Source organism: Heterodontus francisci, chromosome 24 (genome assembly GCF_036365525.1).
Source record: "Heterodontus francisci isolate sHetFra1 chromosome 24, sHetFra1.hap1, whole genome shotgun sequence".
In the NCBI taxonomy this organism is placed as follows: domain Eukaryota; kingdom Metazoa; phylum Chordata; class Chondrichthyes; order Heterodontiformes; family Heterodontidae; genus Heterodontus; species Heterodontus francisci.
In genome coordinates, this window is record NC_090394.1 from 61433549 (window position 1) to 61454411 (window position 20863).

At 44.5% G+C, this 20863-nt stretch overlaps 1 protein-coding gene across 2 annotated transcripts in view; it reads left to right on the forward strand.

Moving 5' to 3' along the window:
- si:dkeyp-72e1.9 (syntaxin-binding protein 4) overlaps positions 1–20863 on the forward strand; it is a 108589-nt gene that overhangs the window by 62244 nt on the left and 25482 nt on the right. For both annotated transcript variants that reach the window (XM_068056372.1, XM_068056373.1), the window contains exons 9-13: positions 349–455; positions 3228–3375; positions 5986–6058; positions 8494–8588; positions 16840–16936. In XM_068056372.1, coding sequence (XP_067912473.1) covers positions 349–455; positions 3228–3375; positions 5986–6058; positions 8494–8588; positions 16840–16936 — 520 coding nt within the window. The remainder of the gene's footprint in view (positions 1–348; positions 456–3227; positions 3376–5985; positions 6059–8493; positions 8589–16839; positions 16937–20863) is intronic.

Genomic DNA, 20863 nt, shown 5'->3' on the forward strand with positions numbered 1-20863 from the left:
TCTCACGAGGAGTTGGGGATGTTCTTCTGAGCTTGGGCGAAGAGTAGAGGCGCCTTTGCTTACTATCTCAAACTGTACCATACATGATCTGAGCAGAGTTGATGTTTGTGCTCACTGTTTGTCAAAAGTAGAAATTTCTCTCATTTCACAGCAGCGATTTTTCTCACCCTGATGGGCACAAAAAAAAACCACAAAACATTTTAAAAGCATTGGAAAATCATGGAGTTACAGCAGAATAATTGTGCTGACGTGAGACTGGGTGATGAAATTCTGCATGTTCCTGTTCAAACAATAAAATTACAATCGCCTGCTTGATCTTTAAGTGGATTTTCTTGTAATTGTTTGAAGGATGGTCGACTTCGCCCAGGAGACCAGCTGGTCGCTATTAACAAAAAGTCTCTGATTGGAGTAACGTATGAGGAAGCCAGAAGCATCCTCAATAAAATTATGTTTACGTAAGTAGGCTATTTTACATATTGTGTGTCAGACGTAGCTTGGTGGTAGTACTGTTGCCTCTGAGTCAGAAGGTCTTGGATTCAAGCCCCACTCCAGAGACTTGAATACACAATCCAGATTGACACTCCCAGTGCAGTACTGATGGAGTGCCATCTTTCAGATAAGACTCTAAACTGATGACCTGTCTGCCCTCATGGGTGGATGTGGAAAATCCAATGGCATTATTTTCAGGAAGGGTAAGGAAGTTCTCCCAATGTCCTGGCTGACATTTATCAGTCAGCCAACTCCTAAAAGCAGATGATCTGGTCATTCATTTCATTATTCTTTATGGAAGCTTGCTGTGCACAAATTGGCTGCATATTTAGAGTCATAGAGAGATACAGCACCAAAACAGGCCCTTCGGCCCAATGAGTCCACGCTGACCATCAACCACCCATTTGTACTATTCCTACATTAATCCCATTTTCCCTCTCACATCCCCACCTTCCCTCAATTCTCCTACCACCTACCTACACTAGGGGCAATTTTTACAATGGCCAATTTACCTAGCAACCTACAAGTCTTTGGCATGTGGGAGGAAACTGGAGCACCCAGAGGAAACCCACACTGCCACAGGGAGAACTTGCAAACTCCTCACAGACAGTGCCCAGAACCGAACCCAGGTTGCTGGAGCTGTGAGGCTGCAGTGCCACTGTGCCACTCCTGACAGTACAACAGCATCTACACTTCAAAATACTTCATTGCCTGAAAAGAACTTTGGGATAACCGGAGTTCGTGAAAGGTGCTATATAATTGCAAGCCTTTCTTTTGAAATTGCAGAAGTAACTAACTTAAAAAGGAGAATTGTTGGATACCGTGAAAAATACATTATTTCTCTTTGGATTTAGGAACATAGGAACAAGAGTAGGCCATTTAGTCCCTCGACCATTTCCTGCCATTCAGTGAGATCATGGCTGATCTGCACCCTAAGTCTTTTCCCCATATCCCTTATTACCTTTGGCTAACAAAAGTCTATCAATCCCAGATTTAAAATTAACAATTGAATCAGCATCAATTGCCACTTGTGGAAGAGAGTTCCGAATTTCTACCACCCTTTGTGTGTAGAAGTGTTTCCTAATTTCACTGCTGAAAAGTCTGGCTCTAATTGTTAGGTTATGTCCCCTTGTCCTAGACTCCCCAACCAGCAGAAATAGTTTCTCTCTATCTGCCTTATCAGTTCCCCTTAATATCTTGGAAATTTCACTAAACCACCCCTTAACCTTCTAAAATCCAAGGAATACAAGCCTAGTTTCTGTAATCTCTCCTAGCACTTTAATCCTTTGGAGTCCAGGTCCCATTCTGGAAAATCTATGCTACACACCCTCCAAGACCAATACTTCCTTCCCAAAGTATGATGTCCAGAACTGCTCAGAGTACTGCAGCTGTGGTCTAACCAGGGGCTTTGTATAGCTGTAGCATGACTTCTTACCCTCTTGTATTTTCGTCCTCTAGATTTTGAAGCTAGCATTCAATTAGCCTTTTTGATTATTTTCTGTACCTGTCCATGGCATTTTAACGATCTAAGCACAAGGACCCCTAAGGCTTTTTGGACTTCCACTATTTCTAGCTTTTCACCATTTAGAAAGTACTCTAATCTATCCTTTATAGGCCCAAATGGATGACCTCACACTTGCCTATTTTGAATCCATTTGCCATAATTTTGCCCATTCACTTATATTTCCAAGGTACTTAGTTACTTTCTCTTTATATTTTCAAGGTACTAGGGATCATTAATAGTTTTGAAGGTAAAGTCTACTCTCCTTAAACATAAAGGTAATGCAGCAAGTCGGTGACCCGGCACACTTTGCCATGGAGTGGAATTGTTGTTTCACACCCATGAACATTCTCACAAACTGGGCCGAGCATTCTTGGGCCCTGTACTATTGGTTGGGACCATGCACCAGTGGGCAACTTACTCACAATCACCTGGTTTTCCTCAGCTTTGAAGGCAAGGAACCTCAGGGCCTTAACATCCCTCTGAAATTAAAATATATCCTGTAAAGTTCATGCCATTGTGGAAAAGCTTTAAGGTTAATGGTGTGTGGATCAACCGAGTTAGTTCATGTTCAGTTAAACCACATTACGTTGCGGGTTTGAAGCTAAACACGCCATTGACAAATCCATTTTAGTAACTGCCTGCCTTGGAGTGTTCCACTAAATAATATCCCAATTAGTTAGTAAATGTGATTTTTATTTTACAACAACTACCTGCATTTGTAGGACCTTCAACATAATAGAGTCTCAAGGCACTTCACAGGAGAGTTATCAAACAAAATTTGACGCAAGCCACATACGGGGATATTGGGGCAGATGACCAAAACCTTGGTCAAAAAGGTAGGCCTTATGGAGCGATTTGAAGGAAGAAAGTGAGGTAGAGAGGAAGAGATGTTTAGGGAGGGAATTCCAGAGCTTAGGTTCTAGGCAGCTGAAGACATGGCCGCCAATGGTGGAGCAATTAAAATCAGGGATGCTCAAGATGCCAGAATTGGAGGAGTGCAGACATTTTGGAGTGTTGTGGGGCAGTAAGAGGTTAGAGATAGAGAGGGCCAAAGCCATGGAGGGATTTGAAAGCAAGGGTGAGAATTTTAAATTTGAAGCCTTGCTTAACTGGGAACCAATGTAAGTCAGCAAGCATAGGGGGATGGTTGAACAGGACTTGGTGCGAGTTAGAACACGGGTAGCAGAGTTTTGGATGAGCTTAAGTTTAAAAAATTTTTATAATTTATTTAAAGGAATGAAGGAACGATAACAATTGCCTTTTTACCAGGCAAAGGATCTTTACATCCTGGTACTTCATTACACAATGGAGACTATTCAGCTCAGAACACTGGAAATGGCTACAGTTCTTGCAGGCTGAAGGTTCATGTGAGAACACCTAAGGTCAGTGTAAATTTATTCAATTATGTAGAACTACGTAGCAATTACCAAATAGAAACCAGCAGTCGGTGCTTGTGCTTCTCCTCCACACAAGTAGTTAGTCTTACTTCCATGTGCCTGCCCTATTTCCATATTCAATTGTTCACCTTTCCTTCAACCAGCCACCTCACCTCTGGTGTTAGCTGTGACTCAGTGGTAGTAGTCTCGCTTGAGTCAGAAAGCCATGGATTCCATTCCAAAGACTTGAGCTTAAAATTTAGGTCGTGCTACATTGTCAGAGGTGCTGTCTTTCAGATGAGACATTAAATCAAGGCCCTGTTTGCCCTTGTGTCAGGTGGATGTAAAAGATCAAAGTGACTCCTGACAATGCAGCCCTCCCCGATGACATCATCAGAGTGCTCCCAGATTCACACATGTGCAGAACAGACTCTTGCTGCCAGTATGGTGGTGTGCATGCGCAGCCTACGTCAGCACCCGGCTTGCCAGGACTAATTCACGCATGTGCGTGAAAACGTCATTCGTTGCTCGTCACTCCCAGCCTTGCCATTTCTCCCCACTCAGCTCCCTCCTGCTTCTGGTCCCTGCTTCTTCCCGCGATCACTGCCTTTCTTCCCCACACCCGGGGGAAATGGGGAAGAGAGAGACTGACAAGATAGGCAGGGGAGGGGAGGGGGACTGCAAGCAGGAGGGTGGGGGGAGCGAGCGGCCAAGAGGGAAGAAGTGGCGAGGCCATGGATTCTGTTGAATTGCACACACGATCATGCTGAACACAAGCTCCCAGGATTTATCTGTTCCAACTTCCAAAATGTTAGAAATCTCTTTTTAAAATGCTCACTGGTTTAAAATTCGGATTTGTGTCCAGAAATAATCGCCAATAAAATTCATTAAACAACCCGTTGCGGGGAGCAGGATCGGGGACCAAAAGTGGGAGGGAGAGGGGAGGAAGTGGCGAGGCAGCGATTGCCTTTTGGTTTCATTTGTTTTTGTGATAAATTGAGCAGCGCCATCTTTGCTACTGGCAGCTGCCATAAAACATCACGGACAGTGACGTTTCAGTGCATGAGGCTGCATTTGCGCATGTGCAGGTACTGCGCCACCTAGTAGTTGTGTTATCAGCAAACACAGCCGTAAAAGATCGCATGCTGCTATTTCGAAGAAGATCAGGGGAGTTCTCTCCAGTGTCCTCGCCAATATTTATTCCTCAGCCAACACCTCAAAACAGATAATCTGATCAGTGTCACACTTCTGTTTGTGGGAGTTTGCTATGCGAAGTTGGCTGCTTCATTTCCTACATTGCAAGTGACCACACTTCAAAAGTACTTCATTGGCTGTAAAGCACTTTAGGGCATCCTGTGGTCATGAAAGGCGCAATATAAATGCAAATCTGTCTTTCTTTTCAGACAGCAATAAAGACAGAGACAGAGAATTATGTCATCAATTCAAGTACCATAGCATGCTGTAGGTGAAGGTAGAATAAGCACCATAACTGGATGTATCATAGTGTGCAGGATAGCTATGTCAAGATAATTTACTTATCAAAAGCCAATACCTTTTAAACATAGGCCCAAAAATCTGCTGGAATTATAGCATGAGTCTGGTGAAATGGCCAAGTAAATTCGGCCCCAGTTCTTTTTACCTTAGGAGCTAGCAGATAGGTGAGGCTTACAAGTATCATTTTTACATGTACGCTCTGGAGTATTGATGTAAAACACCTGAGTCAAGATTACATGATTATAAATAGAAATATACATTTTTAATTTTTAATTTTCGGACCTCCGCAATTCTGTTTAGGCATTAGGTTGCTCCTCTCCTGCTCCTGTCAATGGCACCCTAGTGCAATCTCCGGTCTCTGCAGAGTTAGCTGATCTGAATTAGGAGCCCTAAAGTTGTTGCCTAGTGACTGCTACTCAAAAGCATGCGTATGTACATCAGGTGAGACCAGGGGCAGGATTTTGCGTTTTGGGTTGGGACCCTGACAACGGGGTCAAATGGGGGTTTTGATCCCGCAGTGTGTCGGGATTTTGCCTGAATTGGCCAATTATTGGTCAGAGGGCATGCTTGCCATCCTGGGAACGGCAGGCTCTTGAAGCTGGAGAGCCAATAGGAGGCCCTCCTGCCGCAGCTGTGGCCAGATAGGCAGTGGAATTTTCCAGTCGGCCTCTGATCCATGACCTTAATTGGCAAGTTAATTACCTTAACTAGCTCCCAATCTGGCCTCTGGGTAAACGGCTCAGGGGAGGGAAGGTTCTGGCACTAATTATGTACCAGCCCACCTTCATTCCCGCCCCCATTTCAGAGTGAAAATTCTATCCTAGGTTGCCCTCAATGCGTGAATAATATGTTGATACCCATTCTATAGGCTAATAGCCGCTGGATGAAGTGCTGGAGGACCCCTGTCACCTGCAGACCTCAAAATGAGTAGCTTCCCAGAAGAGGGAGAAAAATTGAGGGAAAATACATTTCATATTTATCAATGCAACCAACTAAGCCTGGGGCATATGAATCTGTTGCTGTGCTGACCATTGGCCTATGTCCTTAACTCCAGTGTACTAAGTACCTCAGCATTATAAAATAATTGTGCTAATCATACACTCTTGGTATTTTTCTCAACAGCCGCGACTTGAAGACAATTATCCAGTGCCTTTCCAGTCCCCAGACATTTGCCCGCCAGAGCTCACTGCCTCAGGTATCTAACCTCAGCATGGTGAGGGACAACACTTTTCATCTTCTGACCTTCCTGGATTTACGTGCTTTCAGAAAAGTGTTTATCTCCAGTTCTTCCTCACTTCCACCCACCCTGCTTGTGGTTAAACCCCATTAGCTCCATAGCATGACACAAGGTATCCTCATCCAAACTCAGAAAAGCTCAGTGGGATAATTAAATTAGATAATTAGTTATCTATGCAGAAATGAATGGATTGTATAGCCAGCCAGTCCGGGCTCTGCTGTGCAACTGGTCAATTCAACTAATTTAACTCCCTTGTCTGTGCGATCAGCCTGTCCAAGTTCTAGTCACTCGAATGTGGCCATTCGGGCACCCGATTTGGCTGCAGTGTCAGAACAGACGCCAAGGAGTCGACTTCATTCCTACCTGCCCAGCAGAAACCAGGCAGATAAGGCAGCTAAAAAGGAGTAGGTTAGTCATCTGTTCAGATTCTGAGCATACGTGATATTAACTTGCAGACAGATGAGGCAGCCACCTAAATATATGCAACTTAAAATCGACTTCCAAATAATTTCTGCACCAGTTGGTTCCTGTACCTAACATGTAGGAATATAATCATAGGATTTACAAATAAGAAAATTATTAGAATCTGACTACCCATCTGTAGAAAAAAAGAACTTGCATTTACACATAGGGCCTTTCATGACATACATACGAACATACAAACGAAGAGCAAGGGTAGGCTTTTCGGCCCCTTGAGCCTGCTCCGCCATTCTATAAGAACATGGATGATCTGTTTGTGGACTCAGCGCCACTTTCCTGCCTACCCCCAATACCCTTTGACTCCCTTGTCTACCTTTGCCTTAAAAACTTTCAATGACCCTGCCTCCACTGCTCTCCAGGGAAGAGAGTTCCACAGACTCACGACCCTCTGAGAGAAAAAATTTCTCCTCATCTCTGTCTTAAATGGGCGACCCCTTATTTTTAAACTGTGTCCCCTAGTTTTAGTCTCTCCCACAAGGGGGAAGATCCTTTCAACATACATGCTGTCAAGCCTGCTCAGGATCTTGTATGTTTCAATAAGATCACCTCTCATCCTTCTAAACTCCAGTGAATACATGTCCAACCTGTCCAACCTTTCTTCATAAGATAACCCTCTCATCCCAGGAATCAGTCGAGTGAACCTTCTCTGAACTGCTTCCAATGCAATTATATCCTTTCTTAAGTAAGGGGACCTAAACTGTACACAATGCTCTAGGTGTGGTCATCCATCATCAGGACATCCCAAAGCACTTCGCAGCAATTAATTCATTTTTGAAGTGTACTCACTATAATAATATCAGGAAATTCGGCATTCCATTTCTGCACAGCAATGAGATAAATAACCAGACAATCTGTTTTACAGTAATGTTGACTAAGGGATAAATGTTGGCCAGGACATCCCAAGAACTACCCTGGTTTTCTTCAAATAGTGCTATGAGATCCTTTACCTGAGAAGGCAGATGAGGGCTGGATTTAACATCTCATCCAAAAGATGGCGTCTCCAACAGTATAGCACTCCCTCAGTACCATACTGAAGTCTCATCCCAGAATACATACTGAAGTGTCTGGACTGCGACTTAGAACCCATGCCCTTCTGATTTAGAGGCAAGCGTTCTACTAACATTGTGCCAAGTCTGACACTTAAAGGAGAGGTATTAAAAGGGACATTTTACTTACTTAATTGTTTCAGGTATACTCCTGACAGTAAAGGATGTAGGGTCTGCTTACAGAAGTGATTAGTGATGCTGAATGCAAGGAAATATCTAGTACAGGCCCAAAATTTATAACAACCAGTATGTGCTCAACCATAGGAACAACTCTAATGTTCCAATGTATTCTCTTGTAAGTACTGCGTGACAAAGTGTACAATGATTTAATAAAATGTGTGTATATATTCTTCTAAATAAGAACATTTAAAAAATGATAGAAAGGATCCAGCAGTTCATTCAGGATCATGCATCCAATTTACTTCAGGATGCTAGAGCAGAGAAGGAGTTTAATTAATGATGATCTGGTTTTAGAGGTCTTTAGTGTGCTTCGGGAACGTAAGTCTGGGGTTTTAAATTTCCATGACCCCATGGCATTGACAGGGCATTGAACACAGCAGTTGACTTATCAATAAATGGTGATTTTCAATCCATTGGCATTCTAGGCCAATATGGGCCAGTTTTGAGGGAGCATCAGGCCTTTTGAGGGAACGTTAACTATTTGTTCGGCCAGCGGGATTGACAATCAGAGCTTGTGCACACATTTATTGATCTGTACTGGTCCGGGCTTCAAACCAAGATTTAAGTAGAATCCAGCACAATCTGGAATCCCAGCAGAGTTTGAGAGTTTCCAACTTTTAACATTCCAAAGCATGTTGAATTTGACACAAGCTAACATGTATCATTGTCTTCATTCCTTCTCTGCAGCTGCCAAAACATCCATTCAGAATGAAGTGCCCAGCATCAAACGAAAGGTCTCCCTGGACCCTCACGTTCGGTTAAAGGTGGATAAACTCGAGTTGGTAAGTGTTTCTTGTGTGGGCCTCTCTCCCACTGCCTTTTTATTTCCTCTTCCTCCTTCTGCTAAAGCCTCCTTTCCATTTGCTCACTGTATTTGCAAACTAGTTTGTAGTCAGGGATTCAGGAGAAAAAAATACTTAATTTGCCTGAATACTTAGACATAGTTAGCAAAATCAGCAATGAAAACATATGACCTATAGGTTCTGAAAGATTTGATCAAACCAGGCAGGAGAAATGATGAGAACTAGAGCTGTGATAGTGAGAACATTTACCTGACATTACTGCACTGCACGGTCTTTTACTTTGACCACACTGTAGAAATATGAATGTGCCTTGAATACAGCAAGTTTTCAAATCTCATAGTTGGTAAATTTGCTAAGACAAAGTTACTTTCCTGATCTCTGTCAAAATATTTTCTAATATTGAAGACTTTCAGCAATAAAATTACAACATAGAAATATTGATTATGGAATATGTTCACATTTAAATTAAATGACAATTAAATTTAACAGTATCATAGTGAGGCTGTAAGGATTAATATAGAGTGCAAGATACTGATGAAGTTTGATTTCCTCCTCGGTTACAAAATGGAAGATCTAAACAGTGGCTTATGAGACTCAGTGGGTTAAAACAATTTCTTTTCATCAGAAACATGAGTTTAAATCCAAGCACTTCACTTGGTCTTGCTCAGAGATGTGAGAAGGATGAAATTATATAGGAAACGGAAATGGTTGACTGCACCAGTGTTTGGGGCGTGCTCCCCTGGGATGGCTGTTATGAGGGAATAGTTGAGACATGAGTGGAAGGATTTATTCTGCATGAAACCTGTGTCATGTACTTGACTTGGGTGGCGGAATTTTCATGTGGTGGGGCCGGAGGTGGATGGGGCTTCAGTTTCCTGTACCGGCTGGCGTGCTGCATTGCCAGCATGGTCCCGTCTCCGGGCCATTTTGGAACATGCTGGTTCCGGGGGGGGGAGAGGGAGGAGTGGTGGGGGGGGGAGGGTAACAGCTACCTGCCCGCAACTAGTGGATAGCCAATTAGGCATCCTTCAGGGTCTATTAAGGCCACTCTGCCAATGCCGACTGGAACTTTCCAGCGGGCATGTAGGCTGAGGCTGAAACATGGCCGGGGAATGAAGGTGGCCTCCTGGTGGCAACTGGTTTTGGGGCCTGCACTCCAGCATACACTCCTCCCCCACCTAACAGTTGCAGGTTGATAGAGGGCCACAGCCGTGGCCACTGGCCTAGGAGCTGTGGCCTCTTTGTAATTTTATCTTTTTAAATAGACTTCAGAGGGCACCTCCATCTTGAGGCCCCCACTCATTCTCCCCGCTATGTTGGCAGTTCTCACCTCTGACGGTGAGGCTGCTGGTCTTTCAGTGCTGGAGGGCCTCCTACTGGCCCTCCAGCCTCAGGAGCTCATGCGCCATTCTTAATTGGACAGCAAGCACACGCCATAGCCACTAATTGGCCTGCTTGTTAAAAATCAGGTCTGGTGCCAGGCGCCAACACGACACAGGGTCGGGACCTGGAAATGTCCCTAACGTTGGGGTCCCGATCCCAGAATAAAAATTCAGCCGGCAGTGTGCACATTGCTAACAGTAAATACCAAAAGTGAATGTTTGTTCCAGAGCACTAAAATCCTGGATCCAGAATAAACATGTTTTAAATTGAAAAGAAATAACCATCCTCTCACCTCTCCCCACCCCAGCCCATGAACAAATAGGAAGTAGTTCTTTGCCATCATCCCTCAGCAAGTTTCCTGACAATTGTGTGAAGATTACAAGTTGAATGCCCATCACATTATGCACTTGTTTGTCACACATGTTGACTGAGTAATGTTGGGGCAGTGGAGATCTGAACTTGACTAATCCCATGATTGACCTAGAGAATTATTTCGGAGAAATTAGTTTAAAAGAGGACACGAACAGATCAGATCCCTTTAAGTATAAGCTAGAGACCAGACTCGGAATTTATTGCCAGGTTACTAGGAAGCTTATTATAAAAACCCTAACTCTGATCACAGAGTCAATTAGCCAGAACAATGACAGTAACAAAACTGCACGTCTTATTGTAAAATCAATAGAACTTAAGAAGTCATTGGAACAAAGGAAAATGCAGGCCACAGTGGCACTGAAAGTTTGCAAATGCCCATTCGATACCTTCGCCATAGAGCCTAGCAGACTTTCAAGGGTCTGGGGGCATTCCCTCTTTACTCTACCATTACAGGGCACCCTGAGCTGGCGGGCAGCCATAAAGACAGGGCTAAATTGTGGCGAGTCGAAGAGACTTAGCAGTTGGCAGGAAAAAAGACAGAGGCGCAAGGGGAGAGCCAACTGTGCAACAGCCCCAACAAACAAATTTCTCTGCAGCACCTGTGGAAGAGCCTGTCACTCCAGAATTGGCCTTTATAGCCACTCCAGGCGCTGCTTCACAAACCACTGACCACCTCCAGGCGCGTATCCATTGTCTCTCGAGATAAGGAGGCCCAAAAGAAGACAGGGCACCCAGACCACACCATGAGGTACACATCTGGGGCACCCACCTCCTAAAAGATGAGAGGAGATTTGATAGAGTTTGCAAGATTATGACAGGCTTAGATAAATTAGACAAGGAAAATCTGTTCCCATTAACTGATGGTACAAGGACTAAGGGACACAGACTGAAGGTGTCGGGCAAGAGATGCAGGAGGAATGTGAGGCAGAACTTTTTTATGCTGTGAGTGGTAATGACCTGGAACTTGCTGCCCACGAGGGTGGTGGAAGCAGAGATAATCAATGATTTCAAAAGGAAATTGGATGGGCAGTTGAAGGAAATGAACTTGCAGGGCTTCGGGGATCGAGCGGAGGAATGGGACTGACTGGATTTCTCTGTGGAGAAGCAGCATGGACTCAATGGGCTGAATGGCCTCCTTCTATGCGGTAAATGACTATGACTCTAAACAGTGCTGCTGATTGCCAGATCTGGAGGAGGGCAGGAGAGAATGCCAGGTTCTGCTCCATCCAGAATGAGAGGTAGTCTCTCATTCCCTTGGTGTAGAGACTGGTAATATGAATATATAAATATATTGCAAAGTTATGAGCGGCATGGACAGAGTGGATAGTCAGAAGCTTTTTCCCAGGGTGGAAGAGTCAGTTACTAGGGGACATAGGTTTAAGGTGCAAGGGGCAAAGTTTAGAGGGGATGTGCGAGGCAAGTTTTTTACACAGAGGGTGGCGAGTGCCTGGAACTTGCTGCCAGGGGAGGTGGTGGAAGCAGATACAATAACGACGTTTGAGAGACATCTTGACAAATACATGACTAGGAAGGCCTGAATCCCCAGGTGGGGCTCACAATGGTCATATGGTTTGCCCTGTTATGCTTGATACTCCTGTCAATGATCCATGGCTCCTCTGAGAGGCTGGGGATATGTGAGTTCCTGATGTTGGGAGATCCTAACCCCACCTCCCCCCCCGCCCCACTATGGCAATGGCCTTGTTTTGGGTTAGGAGAGGCTCCTCTTTTTATAAGGCCCTAGAGAATCCCTGACATATGGCTCGCACCCATATGTCTGTGTCCTAGATTAATTTCTGGCCTTTACCAGAATTAAAGTGGGAATTAACCTAAGGACCAGAAATATTCAGCCCCCAAGTGATCTGCATACAAAACTCAGTGGCGGAGAGTTAAACTGCCCCATGCCACAGGCAGGGCTTTGTTCAGAGTGAGTGAATTATCAGAAGATTGCAGCTGGTGTAGGGCCTCAAAATTCTGCCCCTCATTTTCAATTCAAGTCATTCAGACTGAGAACCCCAAATCTCTGTAGCCGATCCAAAGCTGTGACCAGCTGAAATCTACATTAGTACTCACTGGCCAAGTTCTGTAAATGAGATAGAGGTGCATTGGCCCAGTTTGGTTTCCAAAGTGAATTCTGAGCCCAACATCAGTGGCGACATGAGCAGACTGATCTGCGGAGTATAGATTTGGAATGATCAGACCTTGTGCTAGAATCTCATAACAACAGCAAAAGAGCAAGTTGAAAATTAATGAGATAAGAACCCGCAACTGCCTTTCCAAGAATAGAAATCATCTTTTAAACCTATCTAGTTTCACAACACTCTCATATCACAAATAGATATTGATGACAATGAAAATGGAAAATATTCTGTAACACAACCATGACAGTCTCCAAACTGCCATCCCAGTATTGACTGGAAATGCAAATGTAGCTGGATATGGGGAAACTGACGGAAAGAACCTGAACTTATCTACACCCGTCATAGTCTAAGGGAATCCCAGGATACTTCACTGAAGTTGGATTTGAAAATTTGGGCTGCTTTTTATAGGTTTGTAGAAGCATACAATTAGAAATAAGGGTTGGCTTGACCTTAATAGTCTATTTGGATGGGAATTTCCTTGCAGCAAATTTGATGGAAATACAACGGAAACCTCTAAAACAGGGTTTTCACCTTGCTTCCAGCCAAGTTGCAGCAGCAGAGGACGGGGGAAGCTGCAAGGAAGTTTCCAGATGTTGAATTACCTTTTGAAGTGCAATCACTGTTCTCTGGGTTGATGCACACAGCCATCTCTCTCAAATAGCAAATGAGATGAATATCCAGTTAATCTGGGATTTTTATTGCAGGTGTTGGTTGAGGAATGTTGGCTGGGGGAATCTTCCCTGCTCTACTTGGAAATTGTGCCATTGGATCTTTTAGATCCTCTTGAATAGGTAAACAGGGCCGCAGTCTATTTCATCCACAAGATTTGCAGCAATGCAGTGCTCCCTCAGTTCTGCAGTGAAGCCTACATTAGGCGCTCACATTTTAGTGTGTTTGAAACCTCCAATCTCCTGACTCAAAGGCAAATAGACTATTGAGTCAAACCAACCCTTATTTATAATTGTATGCTTCAACAAACCTATAAAAAGCAGCCCAAATTTTCAAATCCAACTTCAGGGACACAATGTCAAACAACCTCATCTCTCCCTGTGTCTGAAACAAAAGGAAACTTCACCACTCGTTTTTCTTCTACCTCCACTCCAAATTCTCAACCTCCCTTCATGTTTTAATTTTCTGTGACCTATCTCCACTGAGCACAGGAGATTAAAAACACTGAAGGGTGTTTTATTACTATCTTTCTCTTCATCTTCCCCCTCTCTCTGTCTTTCTCACATACACACACACACACAATTCCCCATCGGGAGTACAGTGAAAAGCCCATTTATACATGTAAATGGGATTCCTGTCCCACTTCCAGCCAAGATCAGACAGTGCAGCAGTGGAAAGTGCAAAGAAATTCTGAGCGATCGTTGACGGTCCATTTCTGGAGCAAAATTGAACTAATTCAAGGTGCAAAGTGCACGTGTACAAGAGTTTTTTTTTGACGCACAGGGTTGAAACTTTAGCCAATTGGTAACAGGTTTCAGAATGGCAGAGACCCCTGTGATTCGGTGACTATTAATTGGCTCTCACACCAGTACTGGTGTCAAATCTGTAAGAGTTCCCATTTTCACTTGCCTTCTTGACTGAAAGTTCCCATTAGTAGAGAGATGAGGTTTTTAAAAAAAATGAGCAAGCACATGAGAATGTGCAGTGATAATTCATAATATTGTTATGACCTCAGTTGAAACTGTTAACTTTAAAATCAAGAGATATGAACTCCCCAAATCGAATAAATGATTGCACAAGATTTCACATTTTAAGACTTTTATAATAGCAACTAAACTAAGAATCAACATTGACATTAGTAGGTAACTGATACACTAAATTACAGAGAAAGGTATTCCCCATTAACTTATTAACACTTGAATACCCTTCACCACATTTATACATTACACAGTGTTCTCATCGGAAAAGGCATCTTTGCAGTTAAAAGTCCCAAAATCCTCCCAGTTGCAATGGGTTTGATCTCCCAGTGTCCTTCTCAAAAATCAGTGTCCTCTTTGCTCACTTCTTCCAAGCATATTCAACTGGTTTTCCGTTAATAAGGCAATCTCAGGTGATCCTGTTGGCCTTTTCTCCTATGCAAACCTCGAGCCTCTGAACCGGCTTCAAATCGTAGTAGCCTTTTGCTGTATCAGTCTTCTGAGAGCAGTTGCTTTCTCTCTCTCTTTCTCTCTCTCTGTCTCCTGAGGCTGCGCTTCTCCTGCTGGTTTCTTTGTGTCTTCCTTTCTTCCTTACAGGGTGTCAGACTTAGGAAAGCTTGTTGAATTTATCCAGGATCAAATATCAATAGTCATTTTCCTCTTACAATTTTCAGAGTCCATCTGGCCACATCAAAATCACCTGGGCCTTCTTTTGTTTCCAGGTGTTAGCAATTGCAACTCAAATTTGCATTTGCGAGTCCCTGGCTCCCTATTTACAATCTGAGAGTCTGGGAGAGCGAAACCCATTGTTCTTTCAGGTGTTACAACCATTTACTCTGCTTTCAAAAGGGTCTTTGATCTGGATTCCTTGTTTGCATGATCCCTAGCTTGTCTCTGGCGTCATGAAAACGACAGCTGCCAAAGTGAGACATGTTGGTTTTGTCATATGGAACATTAATTTTGAACTGTTGCTGGACTGGAAAAAATGGCTTAGTTTAATAGACCACTGAAACATGGCTACACATGTTTGCATTCTAAAAGACAGTTGAAAAAAAAAGAGACAATGGGAACTGCTCACTGATTCAATTAAAAGAGATTGATCTGGGCAACTGTGATCCATATCTTGTCTGTATAAGAGACAGCACGACACCACTTACCCACCCCACCCCACCCCCCACCCCCCCGCCCCCACTGACACTGAGAGCTTTAAAATCCACAAACTGCAGGAGCGGTTGTTCCAAATAAGGGGTTAGTCACATGACTAACTTGCTGGCCCACTTGGAGTTTTGAATTGTGCTCACAGAACAATTGAAAAAGAGACTACAATTTGAAGACAACAGAGAAGGAAGGTCTCTCCACTGTCTCTCTCTCTCCCTCACGACATTCCAGGAATCCACAGAAGCCACTCAAACCTCAAGAGAGAAGACTCCTGTAGCTAAACAAGTTTGAAAGTGTGCATTGGGCCCCAATGAGAACTACAAGACAACTGCAAAGACTTTATATCAAACCCAAAAACCAGTAACTGAACTCCAGCTATTACTTTCAACTTTCTCCTTCTTTCTCCTCCTCTGTCTCTATTTGCATGTGTGTTTATCGTGTATGTATGCTAGCGTGCTTGCGTTGCGTATTTCTAGTAGTTTTAACAGAATTAGAGATTTAAGGTTAATAAACTTGCACCTTTCTTGTTTAAATCTAAGTAAACCGGGCGGCACAGTGGCGCAGTGGTTAGCATTGCAGCCTCACAGCACCAGCAACCCGGGTACTGGGTACTGCCTGTGCAGAGTTTGTAAGTTCTCTCTGTGACCGCGTGGGTTTCCACTAGATGCTCTTGTTTCCTCCCACAGCCAAAGACTTGCAAGTTGATAGGTAAATTGGCCATTGTAAATTGCCCCTAGTGTAGGTAGGTGGTGGGAGAATTGAGGGGATGTGGTAGGGAATATGGGATTAATGTAGGATTAGTATAAATGGGTGGTTGATGGTCGGCACAGAGTTGGTGGGCCGAAGGGCCTGTTTCAGTGCTGTATCTCTCTACGACCTTAGATTGATTTCTTCGCCATTACAATTAGAAAGTGGTGGACAAGGATTCACTGAAGGGAAGCTTAAAAACATGGTGTTTTAAAAATTGAACCCTGTTACAGCCAAACCAGGCAAAGGCTGAGAGGGAAGCCTTAGACCCCCTGCCTTACCTGGTCGTAACACTGGGCAGACTTGGTGTGAGGCCACATGTCACCTTTGACTCCATTTTACACTACATTAAAAATGACGGTTTTAAAAACATAGTCATACTACAAAGTCAGTGTTCATAACAATATATATAATTCATGAGAAATTCAGAAGAAACATCTTTACCCAGAAAGTGATTAGAATGTAGAACTTGGTACCATATGGAGTACATGAGGTGAATGGCACAGATACATTTAAGGGAAAGCTAGATAAATATATAAGGGAGAAAGGATATGTTGATAGGGTTAGTTGAAGTAAGGTGGGAGGAGACTCATGTGAATCATAAACAATGGTGTAGATCAGTTGAGCCAAATGGCCTGTTTCTGTGCTGTAATTTCCAAGTAGTGTGTACAGTTGTATCATATTGCATGCAGTTTATATTCTGATACAGGTTAGGCAGATATAGTTGACCTGATTAACATTACACTCTCACTGTAATTTAGACTCACAGTATCCTTTCTGTTGTAGGCACTGAAGTACCTCGGTTTACATGTGACAGAAGAAAGAAGGAGAAAGCTAAGGCACAGTCTCACAAATGATTCGCAGGGAACTGTGGCCTTTGGAGGTAAGGTTGGGCTATTAATTAAAATAACTTTTTGGCAGCATTCTTTCCTCTTTTTTAGTTCTCTACTGGTGCTATTGTCCTCCAGCAGGGAAGGTGAGATAGACTTTTCTGTGACTGTTATCAGTGTGGATTCATTATTACCCCGACCAAACAACATTACGGGATCACCTTCACCACACGGACTTCAAAGGTTCAAGAGCGATTTTTTTTTTTTATTCATTCATGGGATGTGGGTATCGTTGGCCAGGCCAGCATTTATTGCCCATCCCTAATTGCCCTTGAGAAGGTGGTGGTGAGCTGCCTTCCTGAACCGCTGCCGTCCATGTGGGGTAGGTACAGCTACAATGCTGTTAGGGAGGGAGTTCCAGGATTTTGACCCAGCAACAATGAAGCAACGGCGATACAGTTCCAAGTCAGGAGGGTGTGTGACTTGGAGGGGAACTTGTAGGTGGTGATGGTCCCATGCATTTGCTGCCCTTGTCCTTCTAGTTGGTAGAGGTCGCGGGTTTGGAAGGTGCTGTCTGAGGAGCCTTGGTGTGTTGCTGTAGTGCATCTTGTAGATGGTACTCACTGCTGCCACTGTGTGTCAGTGGTGGAGGGAGTGAACGTTTTGTGGATGCATGGCCAATCAAGCGGGCTGCTTTGTCATGGATGGTGTCGAGCTTCTTGAGTGTTGTTGAAGCTGCACCCATCTAGGCAAGTGGAAAGTATTCCATCACACTCCTGACTTGTGCCTTGTGGACAGGCTTTGGCGAGTCAGGAGGTGAGTTACTCGCCGCAGGATTCCTAGCCTCTGACCTGCTCTTGTAGCCACGGTATTTATATGGCTATTCCAGTTCAGTTTCTGGTCAATGGTAGCCCCGAGGATGTTGATAGTGGGGGATTCAGCGATGATAATGCCATTAAATGTCAAGGGGAGATGGTTGGATTCTCTCTTGTTGGAGATGGTCATTGCCTGGCACTTGTGTGGCGCGAATGTTACTTGTCTGGATATTGTCCAAATCTTGTTGCATTTTTACACGGACTGCTTCAGTATCTGAGGAGTCATGAATGGTGCTGAACATTGTGCAATCATCAGCAAACATCCCCACTTCTGACCTTATGATTGAAAGAAGGTCATAGATGAAGCAGCTGAAGATGGTTGGGCCTAGGACACTACCCTGAGGAACTCCTGCAGTGATGCCCTGGAGCTCAGATGATTGACCTCCAACAACCACAACCATCTTCCTTTGCGCTAGGTATGACTCCAGCCAGCGGAGGGGTTTCCCCCTGATTCCCATTGACCTCAGTTTTGCTAGGGCTCCTTGATGCCATACTCGGTCAAATGCTGCCTTGATGTCAAGGGCAGTCACTCTCACCTCACCTCTTGAGTTCAGCTCTTTTGTCCATGTTTGAACCAAGGCTGTAATGAGGTCAGGAGCTGAGTGGCCCTAGCAGGACCCAAACTGAGCGTCACTGAGCAGGTTATTGCTAAGCAAGTGCCGCTTGATGGCACTTTTGATGACACCTTCCATCACTTTACTGATGATTGAGAATAGGCTGGTGGGGCGGTAATTGGCTGGGTTGGACTTGTCCTGCTTTTTGTGTACAGGACATACCTGGGCAATTTTCCACATAGCCGGGTAAATGCCAGTGTTGTAGCTGTACTGGAACAGCTTGGCTAAGGGCGCGGCAAGTTCTGGAGCACAGGTCTTCAGTACAATTGCCAGAATATTGTCAGGGCCCATAGCCTTTGCAGTATCCAGTGCCTTCAGTCGTTTCTTGATATCACATGGAGTGAATCGAATTGGCTGAGGTCTGACATCTGTGATGCTGGGGACTTCAGGAGGAGGCCGAGATGGATCATCAACTTGGCACTTCTGGCTGAAGATTGTTGCTAATGCTTCAGCCTTATCTTTCGCACTGATGTGCTGGGCTCCCCCATCATTGAGGATGTGGATATTTGTGGAGCCACCTCCTCCAGTTAGTTGTTTAATTGTCCACCACCATTCACAACTGGATGTGGCAGGACTGCAGAGCTTAGATCTGATCCGTTGGTTATGGGATCGCTTAGCTCTGTCTATTGTATGCTGCTTACGCAGTTTGGCACGCAGATAGTCCTGTGTTGTAGCTTCACCAGGTTGACATCTCATTTTGAGGTATGCCTGGTGCTGCTCCTGGCATGCCCTCCTGCACTCTTCATTGAACCAGGGTTGGTCTCCTGGCTTGATGGTAATGGTAGAGTGGGGGATATGCCGGGCCATGAGGTTACAGATTGTGGTTGAGTACAATTCTGCCACTGCTGATGGCCCACAGCGCCTCATGGATGCCCAGTTTTGCATTGCTAGATCTGTTCGAAATCTATCCCATTTAGCATGGTGGTCGTGCCACACAACACGAAGGAGGGTATCCTCAATGTGAAGGCGGACATCGTCTCCAAAATGACTGTGTGGAGGTCACTAATACCAATACTGTCATGGACAGATGAATCTGCGGCAGGCAGATTGGTGAGGACAGGGTCAAGTATGTTTTCCCTCTTGTTGGTTCCCCCACCACCTGCCGCAGACCCAGTCTAGCAGATATGTCCTTAAGGACTTGGCCAGCTCGGTCAGTAGTGGTGCTACCAAGCCGCTCTTGGTAATGGACATTGAAGTCCCCCACCCAGAGTACATTCTGTGTCCTTGCCATCCTCAGTGCTTCCTCCAAGTGCTGTTCAACATGGAGGAGTACTGACTCATCAGCTGAGGGAGGGCAGTAGGTGGTAATCAGCAGGAGGTTTCCTTGTCCATGTTTGACCTGATGCCATGAGACTTCATGGGGTCCAGAGTCGATGTTGAGGACTCCCAGGGCAACTCCCTCCCTACTGTATACCACTGTGCTGCCACCTCTGCTGGGTCTGTCCTGCCAGTGGGACAGGACATACCCGGGGATGGTGATGGCAGAGTCTGGGACATTGTCTGTCAGGTATGATTCTGTGAGTATGACTATGTCAGGCTTGACTAGTCTGTGGGACAGCTCTCCCAACTTTGGCACAAGCCCCCAGATGTTAGTAAGGAGGACTTTGCAGGGTCGACAGGGCTGGGTTTGCCATTGTCATTTTCGGTGCCTAGGTTGATGCCCGGTTTGATTCATCTTTATTGACTTTGTAGCGGTTAGATACAAATGAGTGACTTGCTAGGCCATTTCAGAGGGCATTTAAGAGTCAACCACATTGCTGTGGGTCTGGAAACACATGTAGGCCAGACCAGGTAAGGACAGCAGATTTCCTTCCCTGAAGGACATTAGTGGATCAGATAGGTTTTTACAACAATCGACAATGGTTTCATGGCCATCATTAGACTAGCTTTTTAATTCCAGATTTATTAATTGAATTCAAATTCCACCTTCTGCCGTGGTGGGATTTGAACCCATGTCCCCAGAGCAATACCCTGGGTCTCTGGGTTACTAGTCCAGTGACAATACCACTACGCCACCGTCGCCCACAGAGGGGCAATAAATGTTGACCACATGCTGAAAATTAATTTTTTTTAAATACAAGAATTAAGTCTCCACATGATGTACTTGGCCCATTAGCTTTGCCTCCTTGCCTGCTCAGGTACAGTTTGCGGTCACCAAGTGCTCCACCTAAAATGTCAGATGCAGGTCAGGTGATTCCTCATAGAGAGGAAGAGCAAGTTGAAGGGAGAGTCTTCTTCAGATCACTCTTCCACCTCATAGCAGCCTTTTCAATGGGACAGAAACAATTTAAACAATTTACTAATTTAAAATTTCAGTTAGCCAGATCAGGGTGAGAAAGGAGTGAGTCTCCCTGCTCCATTTTAACTGTCTCCAGTCCCAGCCTTGTCTCCGCCTTCTGTCTCTACAAACCAATTTCAACACTTCGTCAAGTTACAATGAAATAGGTACAGTGTTGAGCTTTGTTGATGTATTCCTGTTTATAAACAGAGT